Here is a 21867-nt window from a genome sequence, read left to right as displayed (position 1 = left end):
GGTTTGTGTGACCCCTGTTAAGAAACCCTGCTGGGGAAAGAACCATAAAAGTAGAATATTAATCCATTAGATGTTTTAAATGGAAGCCAGAGTAGTAGTGGCTTGTCATGTAATGACAATTCTTTTCCTACCTAGACCTTATAAAAAGCCGCCTCTATTGGCTTGATTCTAAGTTGCACATGTTATCCAGCGTGGACTTGAATGGCCAAGATCGTAGGATAGTACTAAAGTCTCTGGAGTTCCTAGCTCACCCTCTTGCACTAACAATATTTGAGGTAAGATGTGTCTCACATCAAAGTGTGTATACCTTTCAGCTATTATATCACTTTGAGGAGAAATGACAGACATGGCGGGAGGAGGGAAGAGCAGCTGAGCATGGCTTGAGAAACTGCTTTCACTTAAAACCTGGTACAAATTAGACACTAATTCCCAGAAGCACTTCAAACCTAAACTTGATTCTTTTACAGTTTTATATCTAGTGTCCCAGCTCAGCATTCAATAAACTTAGTCCATTAAATGAGAAGTAAATGATGACCTTAGAAATGGACTTGTGTTAATCCTGGATGTACATGCTAATTGTGGGGTTCTGTTGTAGGATCGTGTCTACTGGATAGATGGGGAAAACGAAGCAGTCTATGGTGCCAATAAATTCACTGGATCAGAGCTAGCCACTCTAGTCAACAACCTTAATGATGCCCAAGACATCATTGTCTATCATGAACTTGTACAGCCATCAGGTACCGTGGAGAAGCACACTCCTTAATAACCACTTTAAGGGAAGCAGCATGACACAGAACCTACTGGATGTCAGTGGCTCTTGGCAACTCCCCTTTCTTTAAAAGGAACGTTTGCCCTCCCGTACCCTACCTCAAACAGTTCACACGTTATTTTTTTATTTCTGCTGCCTTAGAGAAATGGCTTCTCAGCTTCAGCTCCTAGCTTCCCTCCCAAGCCTCAGTGTCAGATCTTTTATTTCTGCTTCATCCATGTCCCCTTGGCCTTCAGCCCCTCTTGCCAAGACTATTGCAGTAGCCTCCAAAGTAGCTTTTGTGCTACAAACTTCCTCTACTGTTAGTTTGCTAGGATTTTTGCAATGAAGTGCCACAAACTGCCTTAAACCACGGAAGTTTATTGTCTCAAAATTCTGGAGGCCAGAAGTCTGAAATCAAGGTGCCAGCAGGGTTGGTGCCTCTTGAGGGCTGTGAGGGAAGGATCTGTTCAGGGCCTCTTTTCGTGGTCTGTTGACAGTGCTTCCGCCTGTGTCTCTTCACATCATCTTCCCTCTGTATATGCTTTTGTCCAGGTTTTTTTTTTTTTTTTTTTTGAGACGGAGTCTCGCTCTGTCGCCCAGGCTGGAGTGCAGTGGCACAATCTCAGCTCACTGCAACCTCCACCTCCTGTGTTCAAGCAATTCTCTTGCTTCAGCCTCCCGAGTTGCTGGGACTACAGGAGTGAGCCACCATGCTCAGCTACATTTTGTATTTTTAGTAGAGATGGGGTTTCACTATGTTCACTATGTTGGCCAGACTGGTCTCAAACTCCTGACCCCATGTAATCTGCCTGCCTTGGCCTCCCAAAGAGCTAGAATTAAAGGCGTGAACTGTAATACCAGTCATATTGAATTAGAGCCCAGCTTAATGACCTCATTTTAACTTGATTACCTCTGTAAATATCCTATCTTCAATATCTCCAAATCAGATCACATTCTGAGGTACTAGGACTTCAATATATGAATTTTAGGAAGGAACACAATTCAACTTGTAACACCTACTTTTTCCCTGTGACACACCTGATATAGGATTGTGTAGAGTCTCAAACACATCAGGTTATATTATGTCCTGCTGAAAACACTTGGCTGGTTCTATCTAAATAAAACCTTCAAACCTTCCTAAGGCTGAGTTTCCTTCCACTTTGTTGGAGCAAGTAAAGAGAAAACCAGGAGAACATGCCTAGTCTCCTTTCTCTGAGCCTTCACACTAAACCTTGGGCCAATAGTGAGAGCCAGTCCTGGTCCCTCACCTCCCTTCCCCACCTTCTCTTTTGAAATCTGTCTCTTAAAGACATAACTTTTACAGTCTGTCTCTAAGAGGTCTCTTATTTGGTGTCCTTAGAGCATGCTGCCTGTACCTTTATACTTATTCTTCCTTGATATTGCTCTCACTTGAAGGATTGCCAGAGTCAACAAGTCTAAGCTCTTGGGGGCAAGGACTCAGGTCTTCAACACGTAGAACAAGGCTTTATATATACTAGGCATTGGAATACCCATTTTAATGGTATTTTTTCCTGACTAGGTAAAAATTGGTGTGAAGAAGACATGGAGAATGGAGGATGTGAATACCTATGCCTGCCAGCACCACAGATTAATGATCACTCTCCAAAATATACCTGTTCCTGTCCCAATGGGTTCAATCTAGAGGAAAATGGCCGAGACTGCCAAAGTAAGGCATTTTGTGTTTCAACTACAAGTAGAACATACAACAAGCAATATAAGACACAAGCTTGGATTTTTAAGAATTCTGTTTTAGCTAATTCTTTGAATAGATTTGAGAAGATATCTGCTATTGTTGTATGCCGGGTTATCATGTCATTTCTTTAGAACTGACTTTAACCCATGTCAACATTAAATGAGTTTATAGGAGACTATAGTGTCAACATACCTTATACTAATTTGTACCAGTTAGTCCCTTAACAGCACGGAGCTAGCCGACTTGCAGGTAATTAAACGAGGCCTTAACATTTTTCCTCAAAAGGAGGAGGACAGAAACTATGCTTAAGGAAGGCCATGGTTACAAAAACCTCATTGCCTCGTGGGTGACGCTTACCTAAAATAACACTTAAGCTGAATTTGCATTTAGTCTTCTGTTCTTAGCTTTTGATTAAGTGGCAAATTAAACTCCTTTGTGTGGCCAAGGAGCTCATATGGTGAGGCTGGTGAGGTTTTTACTAGCATGATTCATGGTCAGGTCACGGCAGGGATTAGCTCAGTTTACCAAGAAATTAGTTGCAAGACAGTCTGGTATGCCTGCTATACCAGAGCATCTTGAAAACATTTCTTGTAATTTCCAGGAACATGGGATATTGTTTAGAGGGATAAAATATGGTTGTCCATCATTTTGAATTGTCAAATTCCAAATACCGACTGTTCTTCCCAAAGTTTCATGGTATCTCTTTTTGCATGAAGATTGCTATTTCAATTTTGACACATCAGCTGTACAACTTAGTTCAGCAGTGGTTTGTCTCTTTTACCTGGTTTTAAAATAACCTTTTGCATGGCTTGTCTGGACAAAAGAGCTAGCCATTCTGGAACCTTGGCATTAACCAGGTTCTTGGTTTTTATAATTCAGGTACTGCAACTACTGTGACTTACAGTGAGACAAAAGATACGAACACAACAGAAATTTCACCAACTAGTGGACTAGTTCCTGGAGGTATCGAGTTCAGTACTGCAAACTGTTAATCTCCACTAACAGCCACACTCTTTGTATCTATAGCTTAAATAATTAATGCAACCTTTAACTACTATTTCTGCCCCAATTGGTAACCTATATTTAAACACCAAAGACTTAAAATTTGCATATCTTTTCCTGACTGATCTTTAAGGTTTCTAGTAGAGAACTGTCAGTGAAATGGCTACTACAGCATGTGACTCAAATACTTCTAGGCCAGAGTTGTTCCTGGTGTTCAATTGTAGTAGATAGTGAACATCAATGTTGGATGCAAAGGTTTTGGCTCCTTACCTGATGGGTAAATCTCTAAATCTTAATACAGACCCTTCTAAACGGATTCCTTTTATTCCTCTGTAGGGATCAATGTGACCACAGCAGTATCAGAGGTCAGTGTTCCCCCAAAAGGGACTTCTGCCGCTTGGGCCATTCTTCCTCTCTGTAAGTAGATTTCCTACAAGTCTGGGTTCAAGAACTACTTAGATACCAGACGAATATTTTTTGTTCATCTGGAGCTACCCTTTTATGCTGTCATAGCACTTATGACACTGAATTATATTCACTTTCTCCCCCACATAGTACACTAAATTAAGGCCCATATCTTTCTCTTCATTTGTGCCGTTGGCACAGTAACTGGCATGATAAATGTTCAACAGTTAATGCTTTCCACTTCAGCACTGTTAGCCTGGCTTGTCCCCTTATAAGTCTCTTTAACTGCTCTTCTGTTCCCCCTTTGAAATGCGTGTAATGTTTTATACAGAGGAGATGCACAAATGCTTAAATGCTTTCTTGAAGAGTTACAGGACTTGTTGAGGGTAAATTAAAAGCAGTTAAGAATTTTCAAACCTATGGAAAAAGGACCTCAAACTATTATGAGACATGCGAATTACAAGGACTTGGCTATAAAAGCCTTTGTCCTAAATTAATAGATTCCAAGCTTAGCTAACACACCAGGAACACCTGAATAGCTCTCCAGAACCTTCTGCAATTTTAATTTGGTGAGCCTAAAGTGGGACCGAGGACCCTGCCCTTGCCTGGATGGATGTGGCTAGCCCAGCTCCAGTGCATAGAACTACCTCTGGACTGAACTTGTTTCAAGCTCCTGGCCCATGTTTATTCCAACTTCTAGTTATCCTAGCTCCATAAAACATAACATTTTTACTAATGTCAATTATTATGGATTCCTGAACATTATTACCTTTCTTGTATGTTCCAATATTAGACTTAACTCACTTAGCTACCCTCTGATTTTTTTCAGTGCTCTTAGTGATGGCAGCAGTAGGTGGCTACTTGATGTGGCGGAATTGGCAACACAAGAACATGAAAAGTATGAACTTTGACAATCCTGTGTACTTGAAAACCACTGAAGAGGACCTCTCCATAGACATCGGTAGACACAGTGCTTCTGTTGGACACACATACCCAGCAGTAAGTCAGCTTTGTGTCTTTATATACCATGGCTTGAAGTGAGACTTTTCAGAAAGGAGACCTAGGCTAGAAAGAGAGCCATTAGAATGATGGAGTTACCAAATACTTCATCTGCCACCTGGACATTAGACAGTGTAGCCTATTAGAACATAAGTCAGTCAGTTGATCAGCATCTAACCCTCACCAAATGGCAAGAGGGTCAACTTAAGGTCACCACTATATTAAGATATTTTTGGTTATAGAAATGACATGTAAATATTAGCATGAACCAAGTAGCTCTTTACTGAACTATTAAATCCATTGCCTACTGGATATTTGAAAGTAAATTAGCATATCCTATATAGGGGAGTTGGCTTAAAGTCAGTGTATTGAGTAAGATTCACTTAGCCAAAATTATGATACACTTTGCTTTAAAAAGTATCCCACCACACTTAGCACACTTAGTATAGCTAGCTTTTCTTCTAGCAGTAGTCATTCACTTGTTCTTCAGATGAAACCCAAGTGGAGTATTTGGCCTTCACGTAGGAAACAGGCTGAAAAAACCAAGTATTGATTGCTCCCCTCTCAAGCTCTGGTGAAACATGGAACAGTGGTCAATTCTTGACACAGATGGCTTTTCACATTTTTCTCCAAGACTTATGATCATTAAGTAGAAGAGGCAGAATCAGTCACACTATCTTATCTCACTACCAAGCAGGTATAGTTGAATTCAAATTAAATGCATGAATGATACAATTCAGTACTCTTTTGTATCTGACTTTTCTTCTGAGCACTCTGTGTTCGAATGACCAACTAAAAAGCAGGGTCCATTTTAAAGACGAGAGTTGCCATCAGTGAGTGATCACCAAGCTCATTCCATACTTCTTCTTTTCCACAGATATCAGTTGTAAGCACAGATGATGATCTAGCTTGACTTCTGTGACAAGTCTTGACCTTTGAGGTCTAAACAAATAATACCCCCGTCGGAACAGTAACCGAGCCAGCAGCTGAAGTCTCTTTCTTCCTCTCGGCTGGAAGAACATCAAGATACCTTTGTGTGGATCAAGCTTGTGTACTTGACCGTTTTTATATTACTTTTGTAAATATTCTTGTCCACATTCTACTTCAGCTTTGGATGTGGTTACTAAGTATCTGTAACCCTTGAATTTCTAGACAGTATTGCCACCTCTGGCCAAATATGCACTTTCCCTAGAAAGCCATATTCCAGCAATGAAACTTGTGCTATAGTGTATACCACCTGTACATACATTGTATAGGCCATCTGTAAATATCCCAGAGAACAATCACTATTCTTAAGCACTTTGAAAATATTTCTATGTAAATTATTGTAAACTTTTTCAATGGTTGGGACAATGGCAATAGGATAAAACGGGTTACTAAGATGAAATTGCCAAAAAAAAATTTGTAAACTAATTTTGTACGTATGAATGAAATCTTTGACCTCAATGGAGGTTTGCAAAGACTGAGTATTCAAACTACTGTACATTTTTTTTCAAGTGCTAAAAAATTAAACCAAGCAGCTTAACCATGGTTTGTGCCTGTTCCTCTAGGATGAAATCCTAGCCTGAGTAGTATCAAGTGTTCTGTGTGAGCTATAATTCTTGATGTTGTATAACTAAGCCTGTAATTGGGCTAGTTTCTCTTACACCCAAGTACAGCTAAAAAATGAAGTACTGTTTAACATTTGCTCCCAAAATATTTCTTACTGTGTAAAAGAAGCTAGCTTAGTCTGTACCTAGAATTCCTTTTGGTTAGAGGAGATTCTTTTCCATTAACTTGTTTCCTGATCGAGAAACACATGCTAAGATTTCTATGAATTCTGCTTCTTTATAGTTAAGTCTGTTTTCCATGTTCTGTCATTTATTTAGGTCAAGGACAAGTGCCTTCTAAGGCATGGATAAGGGCTTTCTTCTTATAAAAGTCTAGACTGTCTTACTGTGAAGATGCCCAGGGAGGATAGCAAGCAATGGCATTCTTGAACAATCTAAGGCAGGGTTCTCAGTGTGGTCCCGGGAACAGAAGCATCTGCATCACCTGGGAATGTGTTAGAAATGCAAGTTCTCAGCCCCATCCCAGACCTACTGAATCAGAAACTCTGCGGGCTAGGGCTGAAACCTGCTTTCATAAGCCCTTCAGGCAATACTGATGTAAACTAAAGCTTAAAAACCACTGTTTTGATGTGACTTCATGAAGAATATAATTATAATATCACCTAAATTTTTATCCTGGCTGGGATAGGGCAGATTCTTATTATGGACAATTTCTGGAACTTACAGTATGAAGAGCAGATGAAGAGTTTGAGACAAAAAGTTGCACAGGGAGTTTAGTGAATTTTTCCATCAGGTTGGCCATTACTTTCTTTCTCCAAAGTCTCAGGATGTCTGGAAGCAAGGAAAGACACAAGACTGGAAGCATCGGGTGGATGCTGTGTGTCACAAGTGAGGTGGAGAGTTGACTGTGGAAGGTACAGCAATTCCTCTGGAATTATTAAATGACCGACCAACACTGTAGGAAGAAGATGAAGAGAAGATGTTTTAAGTCGCTACATGAATCAGTGGATGACTCATATTTTCACTTGCATATGAAATATAAGGCAGTTAACATCTTGTTTGTGGCTTAAGGAAAGAAATTAATATTACTAGACGAAGGGGAAGTTGGTTCTGTTGTCTTAAGGGATGCCCCCTTGTGATTTTGGTCAACTGAATGAAAAAGGAAAGATAGCCTTGGACCTTTTTTTCATGGGAGGTTTGGAGGTCAAGCATGTAGAAGGAAAAGGCTGTAGTCATGAATATAGAACTGTCTGCTCTCCACCTTTTCCTTACTGTACATTTAGTCATCACACTGAACAGGATGTGGCCTGCTGACAATGAGTAGCTGAAGTGCCTATTTGGTAAGTAGGTTAGCATTCAACATGAACTCTGAAAGCCATTTCAGTGTTTGAATGCTGCTCTGACCCTGCTATGGTACAAAAAAACATGGATTTTTTTTTTTTTTTTAACTGGAATAATACCAAATTCCCTTTAGAAGCTTGAAGTTTGATACTATTGCTTTCCCCATTATAACGATTATACAGTATTAATTATAAGGCCCAAAGTTTGTTTTGGCAAATAAAGCATTATTCTCTATCATCATCATCTTTTGAATTCCTGTCCCTAGTATGTTCTTTCATGTTCTGGGTACAAATTTCCAACCCTCAAAGAGTCTAAAACATCTCTTTTTTTTTTTTTTTTTTTTTTTACCATGTCCTCCCCAATAAGAAGCCAAGGTACAACTCATTGTACCTAAGAGGTACAAACTCATTTGTAGAAACAAAGTAACTAGATATTCCTATTGAAATAAGAATAAATATACTGGGGGGCCAGGTATGGTGGCTCACGCCTATAATCCCAGCACTTTGGAAGGCCAAGGCAGGAGGATCACTTGAGGCCAGGAGTTCGAGACCAGCCTGAGCAACATGGTGAGACCCTGTCTCTACAAAAAAAATTTATAAAAATAAAAAATAGTTATATGACTAAACTACTAGTCAATACAACTTGTAATAATAGTGCATGAATGATAAGAGGCCTTGGCTTTATCACCCAAACGAGAACCTGAATTCTATGTGAAATGTGTTAGGGTAAGTTTCCTGTGTCTCTAGAGTTTAATGTAGAAGATAATTAAGAGGTAAAATATGAAGCTTACCACACACTAAAGGAGAATATTTGGAGTTAGATGAGCCTGTCACACAAAGTGAAAGTGGACCCTCCAGAAATTTTAGGAATTGCCACAAAGATTGATGATAGGTGAATAAACAGATTTGTGGCCTCTGCTAAAGAAATCCAGCCAAGTTCCTCTGTCCAAATTTTTAAGTGCCCTTTGCAAGCTATCTATTTGGCAAAAGTAGTCCCAGTTGTTCAACTAGTTCCCTTGAAACATTCTAGTAGGTGTTTTAAAGCCTAGGTATCCCTGCCTCTCTAGTTCTTGATGAATACGAGGCAAAAAAAAAAAAAAAAAAATTGAGACTTGCACTTTGGCATTTGCTTCTGTATCTTATATCTGTGGAAGTCAAATAGCCCTTCGCAAAAATGAGAAGCCAAGCTTTAAATAGCAAACTATAGGATATTAAAAGACTAATTCTTCAGTTAAGAACACTGTTGAAATGGGAGACCAACTTAAAGTCTACCATTCAAGAATCTCTACCCCAAACCTAAAGATTCTAGGGGTCACTTAACTCTATTATATAATCTAATTGGAATAATTTCCTAGAATTCTTACTAGTGAAATCTTGCCCTAGTAAAACAATTTATTATTTTGAATCCAAATGAAAGCTATACATTTTGCTTTCAATGGTGGCAAAAACTTGCAAAAAGCAGATATACTTTTGCTAATTTAAGTTCAAGTACAATGAGTACCACCTGCTAATCTTGATCCCCAAATCTGAGCCCTTCAGTTTCATAATTGTTTTATCCTGAAGGTCGTTGTGACAGACATTTCTCAAAAGGGTCTGATACATCAAACTCCTAACAAGTAGGAGTAGCAACTAGTGAAAGAGTAGAAAGAAGCTTCCCTTCTTGTGGATAATGAGGCAGTGCCTAAAAACCACATATATATAATCCCATGTGGTATTATACATTCTGCAAGCCCTGTTAGTGGGGAGATGGTGGCAATAGCAGCGATAGTTGCGTCAGCGCTAACTGCTGCTGCTGCACGTTCTGTTGGTGGCTGCTGGCCAAGTGTGCACACTTAGCCCTGGTTGAGGTGCATTGTCTGCTGTGGTCTGTTAAGCATCTCACCAGAGTGGGAGGGCACATCAAGTGATTTCACGGATTGATGGATTCTTGTTTTATGCCTCACAGTACCTGAGCCTATAATTTGCTTTTTGTGTACTTTTCTTGCACACTTAGCCCCGAGGTGCACTGTCTGCTGTGGTCTATTAAGCATCTAACCAGAGTGGGAGGGCACATCAAGCGATTTCACTTTCTTAAATAAAAGATTTTTAGGTATTTTTGGTATTATGTATTCTCTAAGGCCGGAAGGGACTTATAATGACTTTTCTTCTCTTCCAGAATTGTAACATTATAAAACTACTCGAGTAAATATCCTAACAAGTATGATTTTCCTTGGGACAACTAAAAATTGTACATTCATGCTTCAGCCATATCATGGACCTAAACTATGAGAGTTCAGAAATATATAAAAGTAGAAAAATCATCAAAGGTACTTATTTCCAAATACGGAGGGAATGAATTTGAAGATGGAACAATAGCATTTTTCGAACTTATTTCTCTCTAATCCAGCCTGGAGGATTTTTAGCTCAAAACAGTTACATGTGAAGGTTATCAGGCGTCTTTGCATATCCCTTTCATATCTACCTTCACACATGACAGCTGAATGCATTTTGCCAGTGAGGCTCTAGATATGAAACTTAGGGATCCATAGATAAATAAGCTACTAACGAACTGATAACAGTGGGGTTCCTTCTCTCTGTCATGTCTCCTGAGTCTGTTTCACATTTTTGAGCCTGGCTAATCTGAGAAAAAGAGCAAAGTAGGACCATGACCCAGTGTTCTCCTGTAAATCTCACCGTAAAAATCTCAGTGTCAAAACACTGAGACAGGAGTGAGACCAGCTGCGGGTGGGAAGTTTGTGCTCTGCAGGTTACCTCACGGCATATCAAAAATGGCTTTTTTCTTCACTGCGCTTAAGGAAAAAGTCAGATGTGTGGCAAGGTGGTTCTGTTTAGAAGCAGCAGGCAATGTAGTTAACAGCATAGACTTCTGTGTCTTGTGTGTGGTACCTTGGGCAAATTACTAATTCCCCCTGTAAAGTAGAGATGATGGGGACTGTCTCACTGTGACAAGGTAAGTGTTAAGTGAGATGCACACGAAAAGCTCAGCACAGTGTCTGGCATCTAATATGTACAGGGCAGATGTCGCTACTGAATATCACATCAATGCTAGGTCTGTATTTACTGTCACACACTGGAACCGGTAAGTGACTTTACCAGAGAAAGTCACAGGTACCTTTATCTGTGATGAATGTAATGTGTTAGATGCTGACCCAAGTGTTCTCCTCTACACCTGTCTAAAGAGAGCTAAGTCTGATATTTAAGGAGTGATAGCATCTTGCATAGTTAAGAAGGCTTAAAAGATTGCATGGTTTAAACGCTAGAAACATAGATGGGATGTTTCTGCCTCAGTTCTTTTGACTACCTCCTAGGATGGAAACAAATGTTTCGGAGCCTGCATAGTCTTTAGATGGCTGCCAAAGAACTTAAAATCTCCTTTAAATTCTTATCATATGCTTAATTTTGTACTAAGTAAGTGTCCCCAAGCCTTCTACTTGTTCCTTACAGCAACCCTAATAAGTATCTCCATTTTACACAGGTAAAAACTGAGGCTACAAACAATGTGTGATTCCAAATCCTATGTGCTTACTGTGCAAAGATTGAGCTGGATGGTGCATTGCATGTTTGCTGAGTCCCCTTTGCTACTGATGTGAGGATCCTTCAACAGTTCCTCCGATGCCTATTATGGCTGGCATCCAATATGGTGGTGTAATGGAAGTGTACCACTGGTACTACCTTATTAGGTCAGCACAGATCAGCTCAGCTATTTGTTATGCCTTCAAGATGCTACACATTCCAGAATTATTTTCCTTGGCCATCCAAATGAAGTAGAAGTAGATTGTTGGATTGCAAAGAAAATAATAAAGATTCCCCTAAAGGAATTTATGAGCAGGCAACTTCATTCCTAAGATATTGGGAGGAAACAAGCTGTACCACAACAGATCTTAAGTTTCAAGACTCTCCTATAGGGAGAAACATGGCCAAAAAGACAGGAAGAACTGTGGCTTGTAACTCAATGATGCTGTAACTCCAGGATTGGATCTTAGGTATTCTGGAATCTATCCCCTGAGACTTGGGTATTTCTCAATTTACACACATGCAAGGAGGAAGATAATTTTTTGAACAAAATGACTGGCTTTGACAAAACTATCTTGCTCTTTTTAAATGTCACTTGATACTAAAACGTGATTTAAAAGCATGTAATGCCTCAGGAGTCTGGCACATACAACCAAATTATCATGCTCAGGATCTTCAGCATTCTAAAGGTACATGTTAGAATGCAGAGTCCTGATGACCTGTTGATAAACATTTTTTTATTAATGAACTGTACATTTAAATAAAAGTTTATTTTTGAGATAATTGTTGTGAGCCTTTCCTTTTTCTAGATACCTTTTATAAAAGCTTTTATTCAATTCTTTTTCCTTTTCTCAACTGAATCACTGAAGATGACTCAGTCACCCCTTTCTAGGAAACAAGTAAGGCCACCCAGGTCTGGACTCTTCAGGCTGAAAAACTGAGATGTTCCCTTTCTTGCCATATTTAGTACAGTTAGTGCCTCACCATGGACAGCCAGTATATTATCTTCTCAAATTTCCCCTCTCTACCCTTCCCATGAAAAAGACAGAAGTCAAAGCTCCTGTTAGGAATGTTAGCCTAGCACTTCCTTCTTGTAGGTGACTGAGAACAGGCAACACCCGGCTAAAGAGGGCATACCTCAGGGCGACAGGACAGGAAAGGACGTAACAAGTAAAATCATTTTGATTCTGTCTCCTCGTCAGTTCTTAGATGGTGTTGAGATTCATTTATAAGGCTAAAACTTTTGTGAGTCTTAGATATATTCCACCTAAAACTTTTCTAAGCAATGGCCCCAATTGTCTGAATTAAATTAGGCATTAAACCTTGAAATTGACTCAGAGGATCCGAAAGAATAGGAGAAAAATAAATAAATAAAAGGAAAGAGAAACAGCCAAAAAATATTTTAAAGCTCAACAGTGAGTCCTTAATAAGTGAGATGTTGCATTTTGTTTGAGATGTTGATCTCACCAGCTTTGCAGTAAGTGGATATAAGTTTGGATATTTTTCCACTACTTAATCAAGCTGTGGCCACAAGTAAGTTGCTTTCCATCCGAGCTTCTGTCCTCTTCTGAAAATCACAACACCTACTTCCACAGAGTTCTCATAAAAGAGAGAGGCAACACATATAAAGTGCTTCATTCAAACAACAACTGTTATTTCCCTCTCTAGCACCAAAAAAAAAAAATCATGATTCATCTTTTTTAAAGTAAAAATCCTTATGTCTATTCGGAGATCTGATTTTGATCCGTATTCGTGTATTAAAATTCCATTTGCAAGTGTTCCTTGATCAATCTCCCCTTGAAATGCTAGCATTTGATTTTTTTTACTTCAAAAAATCAAGTTGATTAATCCTCCTGCACCTATGAGCTTTGTAGAAAGCCTCGTGTGTGACCCTCTGCTGATTAAAGAATGCAGGTGATTGGTTTAAGTTCAATTATTCATAAATGTCTTTTTAATTAGTGGGGGTAAGAAGACAGACTGTACCTTATACCACTCTAGAAGGTATAGCATGCTCTTTGGATTTATCAAGCTCAGCAAATATGACTGGCCCACAATCTAGGAAATGTGGAATGCTAGATTTCAGGCATGAACATTTCATGTTACAGTGTTCAATTCAGAGGCATTTCTTGCCTACTGGTTGATTGAGGGCAGAGAGTATATTTTAAACCCTTAGTCATTGTTTATGTTTCCTTAAATTTACCCACTTACATGTGAGATTTGCTGAGGATTAGTTCTTTAAAGTTCCAGGGGAATTTGCCTTTTGGCCTGACCCCAAACAAGTAGCCCTGTGGTTTCCTAAGCAGGACTTCTAAACGCTGGAAGGTAATCTCAGATAACTAGATAGCAACTGGCATTCCTCCTCAGACCTCAGGGGAATTAACAGATTCTAAAAGGTTCCAGAACAGTTTTATAATTGGCACATCCTAGATGAAACATCAGTTACAGGAAGTGCAAACATTTCTTAAACTTTTCACAAAATTGAGGAAGGATCTACGGATCAGCCCCATCAGAAGCTGTCCCTCCTTATAGCCACACACAGACACCCCCTACATGTGCTGTCTTTACCTCATTCATTTGTTTAGTGCCTGCTATGTACCAGGTATTGTCCTGAATTCTGAGGAACCAGTGAGAACATGACGGGCCAGAGCCACATCCTTCATGATGCTCATTCTAGCTGGGAGTCAGGCACTAACCCGACATTTATATGTTAGGCAGTGATAAGATCTATAAAGATAAACAAAGTAGAGTAAGGGACTAGAGAACGGCAGAATGTGCTATTTTAGATAAAGTGGTTAAGGTAGCTCTCCGAAGAGAGGACTTAGCAGAGAACCTAGTGGAAATGTGGTATAAGCCCACTGTGGCATAGTAAATACTTGAATCCAGAGGCAGGAGCATGCTTGATTCCTCTAAGCAGCAGCAAGATGGCCTTGGTAGCTGGGGGTGGCAGAGGCAGAGTGGGAGGAGAGAAAAGAACAAGGACCAAGTGATGTCAATTTCAAGAGCTGTGGTTTGGACTCAGAATTTTAAGTGACACGACAATTTTGGTGGGCTTGGGGCAATAGAACGACATCCAATTTTAAAAGGCTCACACTGGCTGCTTTGTTTAGAATGGACAGCAGGGAAGCAAGGGTGAAAACAGGGAGATAAATTAGGAGACTGGTAGTGGCCCTGGTAGATGGACCAGGATGTGAGCTAAGCCAGTAGGGATGAAAGAAAGCTCTACTCCAGATTCAGTCCATCACAGGGGGTGTGTGCACAGGCTGTGTCCCCAGAGTGGGGGGAATTCAGCCTGTAGATGGTCTCTTAATCCAGGAGAATCTCACCAGTTCCTATCTCAGCTGTGCCCTCTGCCTGTGGGATATCTGTTTGGCTGCCTCCCTGATTGGGCAGGAATGATCGGCACAACCCCAGCACGGCCGGAAAAAAAAACGAGGCTGCATGGAAAGTGGGAGAAAAGTCATGCCTCTTCTCCCTAACCGAAAGAAGTCAGGATTTAGAAGAAAAGAAGAGCCTAGAGCATGACTTCCAGCCCCCCAAAAGTTCAAAGGCTTCAACCGTTCAAAGGAAGTTCTTTTCTACCTTCAACGTAAAGGCTTTCCAGGGACATATTTTGGCATCATCATCTTGTCATCATCTTGTCATGGTCTCTGGAGGAATGTTTGTATGAATGGCATCATTTTTTTGAAATATGATGGCTTTAGGCAGGGTCCAGCATATTCTGTCTATCCAACTGCTTTATATTTTCCCTGTTACCTGTCTGGTCTCTAAAAATATTGGAAAACTATCAACACTACTTTCCCTAAGAAATTTTAGAATCCTGGTATTTATGAGTTAAAAGGAACCCGAAGGTCACTGAGTCTCTGATAATTGTCTGATACAGGAGGCAACAGGCCCCACTGAGGAAGCAGAAAGCGGGCCGCCTAATGTTACCAGGAAGGAGACCTCATTCAGCAATGTCTTAAGTCACCCACAGAGTAACAATTGCTCTCATAGTAAGCCTGTAAATTCAACAATAACTTGTGACTCTTTAAGATAAAGAAAAAAAAAAAAACAGAAATGGATTCTGTTTGGGAAAACAAAGCCTCCTAAAGCCAAAACTTTGAGGAAAGGATTATGTTAGGTAATAAGGTGAGTCTCTGAAATGCATCCATGCATGTTACAGAATAGAAGCCAAATAGTAGCAAACAGCTTATGAAACAGACAGCAGCCTCTTCCCAGACATTAGCCCCAGTGCCTATTTCCATTCAGAAAAGAAGGCCAACCTCCTGTATGTCAGGATCCGCTAACCTCCACGGAGGACTATGCTGGGAACAGAGACTATGTGCCATTCTCCCTCTCTTCTCCCGCCCCTGCAGCAGGCACTGTGTTCCCAGTACTCTGTGAACTGTCTCCATTATGAGACAGATAATATTTCAATGGGCCTACTTAATAGTGTCAGTTCACCAAAAGTGGCACACCAGTTTGTATGCAACTTTCAGTCTCAGAAATCCAGTGAAATGGGGGTGGAAAAAGATTATCTAAAACCGAAACCAACTGTAGCTTCTTTTGCCTTGGTAGGAGGGCTAGGAATGCCCCGGGAAGGGAAATTTCTATATAGCTACAAAGGAAAGAAAATCTGTGGATCTGCCAAAGGAGGTCCTGAGCCAAGTTTGGGAAGCAGGCTACAGATGGCTGCATCGCTCTGTATTCTGTGGACAGAAAATACAGGGTCAGGTCAGGGACGAGAAGTAGCTGTGAAGCAGCAAGGTGGAAAGGAGGGCAGAGCCACATGGTGTGCCATGGAAATTTGGGGCTCAAGGTGACAAACAAGAATATCCAATATGCAATTTTGGATTGCTTACCTTTTTGGCACTGTAAGTCCTATCACCTCCCTGATCCTTCAGTAACATCTGCGGCACACACTAACACCTTGTGGGAGTGGCTTTTGATGAAAATCATAGATAGGAGCCCAGTCCTAGACCTGGGTTGATATGGCAACAGAACAGAGAAGGAACTTTCTGAACAATTTGTTAACTGAACAAATTAAGTCACTGAAGAGCTTAGACTCAGAGAACATAAGCAACCCAGGGTCTTTTAGAACTCTGGCTGGGACACTGGACTTTCTGCAGGATGTGGAATGGAAGTTCAAGCCCGTATTATCTGGAGATTGAAGGACAGAGTGACTCCAGATGATGTCACAGGTTATTAAATGTATTAGGTGGGATCAGGTGACTTTTAAATAATATGCATCCAGCATTTTGCTAGTCAGGATACATAACTAAGTATAGCCATGGCTTGTAGGATCTTGGACTATCTTGAACTATGGAATCATCTTTTCAAAGTCCGAATATGATCATGTCACTTCCTATCTAAGATGACTTCTTGTTGCCTATAGAACAAAGGCCAAGGTCCCAAGACTCAGGCTCAAGATCACCATGACCTGACCCTGCAGCCTGCTGCTCGGCCCCTCTATGCCCTGCAGTTCCCCAGGCCAACTTCTCAGTAATGCCGAACTCTTAACCTCCTCCTTTACTGCTGTTTTCTGTACAAGACTGTGCCTTTGCTCCTGCTCTTCCCTCTGCTTGAAGTGCCCTTCTGGCCTTTACTTACCTGGCTCTTATTCTTCTTCCAAGTCTGGGCTCAGATGTCTCTTCTTCCAGGAAGCCTTCCCTGTTGTCCCTGTTTGGGTCATGAGTCTCTTGTCTACCTGGCATATAAATCTACAATACCATGTATATCATCATGTTGAGATTATATATAACTCTTTGACTGAATGAAATACAAGCTTCGTTTATATAAGAATTTAGTCTTTGCAATCTTTGTGCCCTCAGTGCATAGCACAAAGTTGGATGCTTTTTAAGTGCTCAAATACTGGATTGTAAAACTAAATTGATACCACGAATGCAAACCATAGATTATTTTTAAAGTAAGCATCCCAGTATTTAGGCCTCCAAGTAAGCACTGTCTCTTGAAAGAATAAGAGATTGTTTACCTATCCCAGTGATTTACTACTCAGCATACAAGTTACAGGTCCTTTCGTTGATTTATATTCAGGGAGCACAAAACTGATTTTTGCATACATATTGTTATATATATATATATAAAAAACCCTTACATCTTTGAAGGTAGACTTAAGATTTTGAAACAGCAAAATCGTTGCACTTTCCATCAGGGAACGTAGTAATTTGTCATGCTGATTAATGCCCTTTTGAGACCCTCCGTGGCTGTCCTAATGAGGAAGTCCTATAGACTGTATGTAGAGCTAATAGCATTGACATGGTTTGACTGTGTCCCCATCCAAATCTCATCTTGTAGCTGTGGGAGGGACCAGGTGGAAGATAATTGAATCATGGGGGTGGGTTTTCCCATGCTGCTCTCATGATTGTGAATAAGTCTCACAAGATCTGATAGTTTTAAAAACAGGAGTTTCCCTGCACAAGCTCTCTTTTTGCTTGCCACCATCCGCGTAAGATGTGACTTGCTCCTCCTTGCCTCCTGGCATAATTGTGAGTCCTCCCCAGCCATGTGGCGCTATAAGTCCATTAAACTTTTTCTTCCCAGTCTTGGGTATGTATTTATCAGCAGGATGAAAACAGACTAACAGAGCAAATTGGTACCAGTAGAGTGGGGTGCTGCTGAAAAAATACCAGAAAATGTGGAAATGACTTTGGAACTGGGTAGCAGGGAGAGTTTGGAAGAGTTTGGAGGGCTCAGAAGACAGGAAAATGTAGGAGAGTTTGGAACTTCCTAGAGACTTGAATGGCTTTGACCAAAATGCTGATAAGGATATGGACATGAAATCCAGGCTGAAGTGGTCTCAGAGAGAGATGAGGAAATTGTTGGGAACTACAGTAAAGGCGACTCTTGCTACATTTCAGCAAAGAGACTGGTGGCATTTTGCCCCTGCCCTAAAGATCTGTGGAACTTTGAACTTGAGAGAGATGATTTAGAGTATCTGGCAGAAAAAAATTTCTAAGCAGAAAAGCATTCAAGAGGTGACTTGGGTGCTGTTAAAGGCATTCAGATTTAAAGGGAAAACAAAGCATAAAAGTTCCAAAAATTTGCTTCCTGACAATGCAATAGAAAATATAATTCCATTTTCTGAGGAGAAATTCAATCTGCCTGCAGAAATTTGCTTAAGTAACAAGGAGCCATATGTTAGTCATCAAGCCAATGGGGAAAATATTTCCAGGGCATGTCAGAGACCTTTGCAGCAGCCCCTCCCATCACAGACCCAGAGGCTTAGAGGGAGAAAATGATTTTGTGGCCCAGGCCCAGGGTCCCTCTGCTGTGTGCAGTCTAGGGACTTGGTCTCCTGCAACCCAGCTGCTCCAGCCATGACTAAAAGAAGTCAAGGTACAGCTTGGGCTTTTACTTCAGAGGGTGGAAGCCCCAAGCCTTAGCATCTTCTACATGGTGTTGAGCCTTCACAAGTCAATAATTGGGGTTTTGAAACCTCCTCCTAAATTTCAGAGCATGTATGGAAATGCCTGGATGTCCAGGCAGAAGTTTGCTGCAGGGGTGGGGTGCTCATGGAGAACCTCTGCTAGGGAAGTGCCAAAGGGAAATGTAGGGTACAGAGCCCCCACTGGCGCACCACCTACTGGAACTGTGAGAAGAGGGCCTCTGTCCTCCAGATCCCAGAATGGTAGATCCTTTGACAGCTTGCACCATGTGCCTGGAAAAGCCACAGACACTCAACACCAGCCCATGAAAACAGTCAGGAATGGAGTCACAGGGACGGAGCTGCCCAAGGCTGTGGGAGCTCACCTCTTGCATCGGTGTGACCTGAATGTGAGACTGAGTTTAAGGAGATCATCTTGGAGCTTTAAGATTTGACTGCCTGCTGGATTTTGGACTTGCATGGGGCCTGTGGCCCCTTTGTTTTGGCCAATTTTGCCCATTTGGGATGGCTGTATTTACCCAATGCCTATACCCTCACTGTATCTAGGAAGTAACTACCTTGCTTTTGATTTTACAGGCTCATAGGCGGAAAGGACTTGCCTTGTCTCAGATAAGACTTTGGACTATGGACTTTTGAGTTAATGCTGAAATGGCTTAAGACTTTGGGGGACTGTTGGGAAGGCATGATTGGTTTTGAAATGTGAAGACATGAAATTTGGGAGGGGCCAGGAGTGGAATGATGTGGTTTGGCTCTGTGTCACCACCCAAATCTCATCTTGTAGCTCCCATAATTCCCACATGTTGTGGAAGGGACCTGGTGGGAGATAATTTAATCATGGGGATGGGTCTTTCCCATGCTGTTCTCATGATAGTGAATAAGTCTCATAAGAACTGACGGTATTAAAAATGGGAGTTTCCCTGCATAAGCTCTCTTTTTGCCTACTGCCATCCATATAAGACATGACCTGCTCCTCCTTACCTTCTGCTATGATTGTGAGGCCTCCCCAGCCATGTGGAACTGTAAGTCCATTAAACCTCTTTTTCTTTCCAGTCTCGAGCATGCCTTCATCAGCAGTCTGAAAATGGACTAATACAAGCATCATCTTTGAAAAAACACATAACTGGGGAAAGGAATCACATTGAAATGGTAACAATTATCTAGGTTACGATACACTAGTGGGGCTATTTTTAAAGTTATCCTATAGCTTGATAATCATACCTGTTACTTAGTTTTTTGTGTTTAGAATTGATTTGCCAACTAAGTACCTTAATTAAGCATTGCTTGATCCCACAGTCCTCATGGGTTCTTACCCTAGTTATCAGAGACTTTAAAGTCAACATTTATAAATCTATGATTTCTTAAGCATCTAGTACAGGCACAAAACGGTTCTGTGTACTCTGAAACAGATTATTGAGATGAAGTCCCTCTTACGTATAACAGTTAAATGACAAAGCAAAGCTCAGTGGGTCCCAAATAAACATGCCAGACAGATAGCACACTCTCTGAAAGCTCAGGAGATGGAGATATCTTTGTGGGCTGCTTTGGTGGGTGATAGGAGGAATTATTTCTGGTGTCTATCAGAGTAATGGTTCCTCAAGAAACAAACCTCCTTTAAAAGTCCAATGAAACCAAAAGATCCTCCCAGAAAACATTTATACTCAAAAAATTTTACATTTAATTTCAGAAATTCCTGTATCTCTTGGTGTCTATCTATATGGGGATTCTAAAAAGGTCCATATCAGAAGTTAGAAACCTCGGTTTTATGTACATTTAAATAAATTCACATTATCTATGCCTGTTTTCTTTTTTTTCTAAAATCCCACACATAAGTTCTCTGAGATACCATCAAAACAGTGTATTAATGGGTGGAAAAAATATCTTATTTAAAAGCAAAACATAGACATTTCTTTATGGAATTGTAACATTTGGAAACTTATTGACAAAATATTCAACTCCAGGGGTGTAATATTGGCTCACCCTATGTATATACCAAGTGTGTATATTTTGAGTCTTGCAAATGAGAAATCACTTCATCACCATTTCTGTATTGTCCCTCTGGAGAGGCAGTATGCCATGTGTAGAAGCATGAAAGCCAGAGTTGAGAGTTTTGAGTTCTGATCTTAGTTTTGCCACTTACTTATTATAGTCCATGCCTCCATTTCTGCATCTGTACAATGAGTGAATTATAAAATTTGACTTAGTTGCTTCACATAGTTGTTATGAGGACCAGATGGGATAACAGATGTATATGATCCAAATGTGAGATTTTTGTTTTGTTTTGTTTTTAAAGCTGTTTGAATAAAAGACATTTGCCATGTGTACATTTTGCAGGTTCAATTCCCAGAAAGAAATTTTATTGAAGTTTGACATCACAGACTTTACAATGAAAATCACTGTGCAGGATGTTCTGTATTTAAAATAACACCACCCATGTTGACAATGCCAAGTCGTTCACACTAATGCCAAGTGAAAGCCATTCCCTAACAAGGCTTTTTCCCAACAACATTTTATTATATTAGAAAGGTGTTTAGGCATTGTTTGGGTTGCAGTTCAGAAGAAAATGCTGAAAGATGCTTTCATAAAACTTATATTTGGGGAAATATTTTCAGGAGCTGAAAAGGGCTTATAAAATACGATGGTTTCAGCCTTAAGACAAATTCATTTTATTATTTTTAGTTTAAGTTATTAAACTTTTAAGTTGGCACTGGCCTATCCTATCCTGAGAGCCAATGCAATAAAGTGAAACTCATTGAGATTGGCCATTGCAATCAGATAAATTGAGTTTCACTATTGTTTAATAAAAATCATAAACAGTGTGGAAAGAAATATGTTGGATATCATGCCCAGAACAGGAGACCGTGTTTATTCAGAAGGACAGATCTCCAGTATTAAAGGAAGGTGGCAACATTACAGAGTTGTATTATGAATAGGTCCTTCAGACTTGTTTTCTTTCATGACTCTAAACCTAGAAAGAAAAGAAAATCTAAAATCGTCTTTAAAACATTCCAGTCACTTAAAAATGCTGCCATCTAACTCTGGTCTTGGCACTTCATAAAGCACGTGTCAAGCCAGGTTGGGTTTATTTCGCTGAATTAGAAACCCATGGGAGGAGAACTAATTTTTCAGTGACGATGGTTGCAGCCCCATCATTGCCTCCCCATATAGAAAAATCTTCTTTCAGACTATTCACAGTTTTCATCAAATGGGGT

At 40.3% G+C, this 21867-nt stretch overlaps 1 protein-coding gene and 2 long non-coding RNA genes across 6 annotated transcripts in view; 2 read left to right on the top strand and 1 right to left on the bottom strand.

Moving 5' to 3' along the window:
* Window positions 1-6401, top strand: part of VLDLR (very low density lipoprotein receptor) — a 32887-nt gene extending 26486 nt beyond the window's left edge. For 2 of the 4 annotated variants that reach the window (XM_028834203.2, XM_015117782.3), the window contains 6 exons: window positions 136-275; window positions 596-737; window positions 2292-2438; window positions 3804-3884; window positions 4702-4871; window positions 5749-6401. In XM_028834203.2, the coding sequence (XP_028690036.2) occupies window positions 136-275; window positions 596-737; window positions 2292-2438; window positions 3804-3884; window positions 4702-4871; window positions 5749-5784 (716 nt within the window). In that variant the 3' untranslated portion in view covers window positions 5785-6401. 4 annotated transcript variants of the gene reach the window in all.
* LOC114672804 (uncharacterized) overlaps window positions 1-20471 on the bottom strand; it is a 29393-nt gene extending 8922 nt beyond the window's left edge. Inside the window, exons 1-3 of the long non-coding RNA XR_003723298.2 lie at window positions 19637-20471; window positions 18858-19041; window positions 7146-7376 (exon numbers count right to left, since the gene is read on the bottom strand). This is a non-coding gene — a long non-coding RNA (uncharacterized LOC114672804). The remainder of the gene's footprint in view (window positions 1-7145; window positions 7377-18857; window positions 19042-19636) is intronic.
* On the top strand, window positions 9917-12054 carry LOC144334714 (uncharacterized). The gene is made up of 2 exons (XR_013404863.1): window positions 9917-10067; window positions 11237-12054. It is a non-coding gene; the product is annotated as an uncharacterized LOC144334714 (long non-coding RNA).
* Window positions 20472-21867: the final 1396 nt, after the last annotated feature.

This window comes from Macaca mulatta, chromosome 15 (genome assembly GCF_049350105.2).
Source record: "Macaca mulatta isolate MMU2019108-1 chromosome 15, T2T-MMU8v2.0, whole genome shotgun sequence".
Taxonomy (NCBI): Eukaryota; Metazoa; Chordata; class Mammalia; order Primates; family Cercopithecidae; genus Macaca; species Macaca mulatta.
Note: the sequence above shows the minus strand (reverse complement) of the source record. Positions and strands in the feature narration are given on the sequence as shown.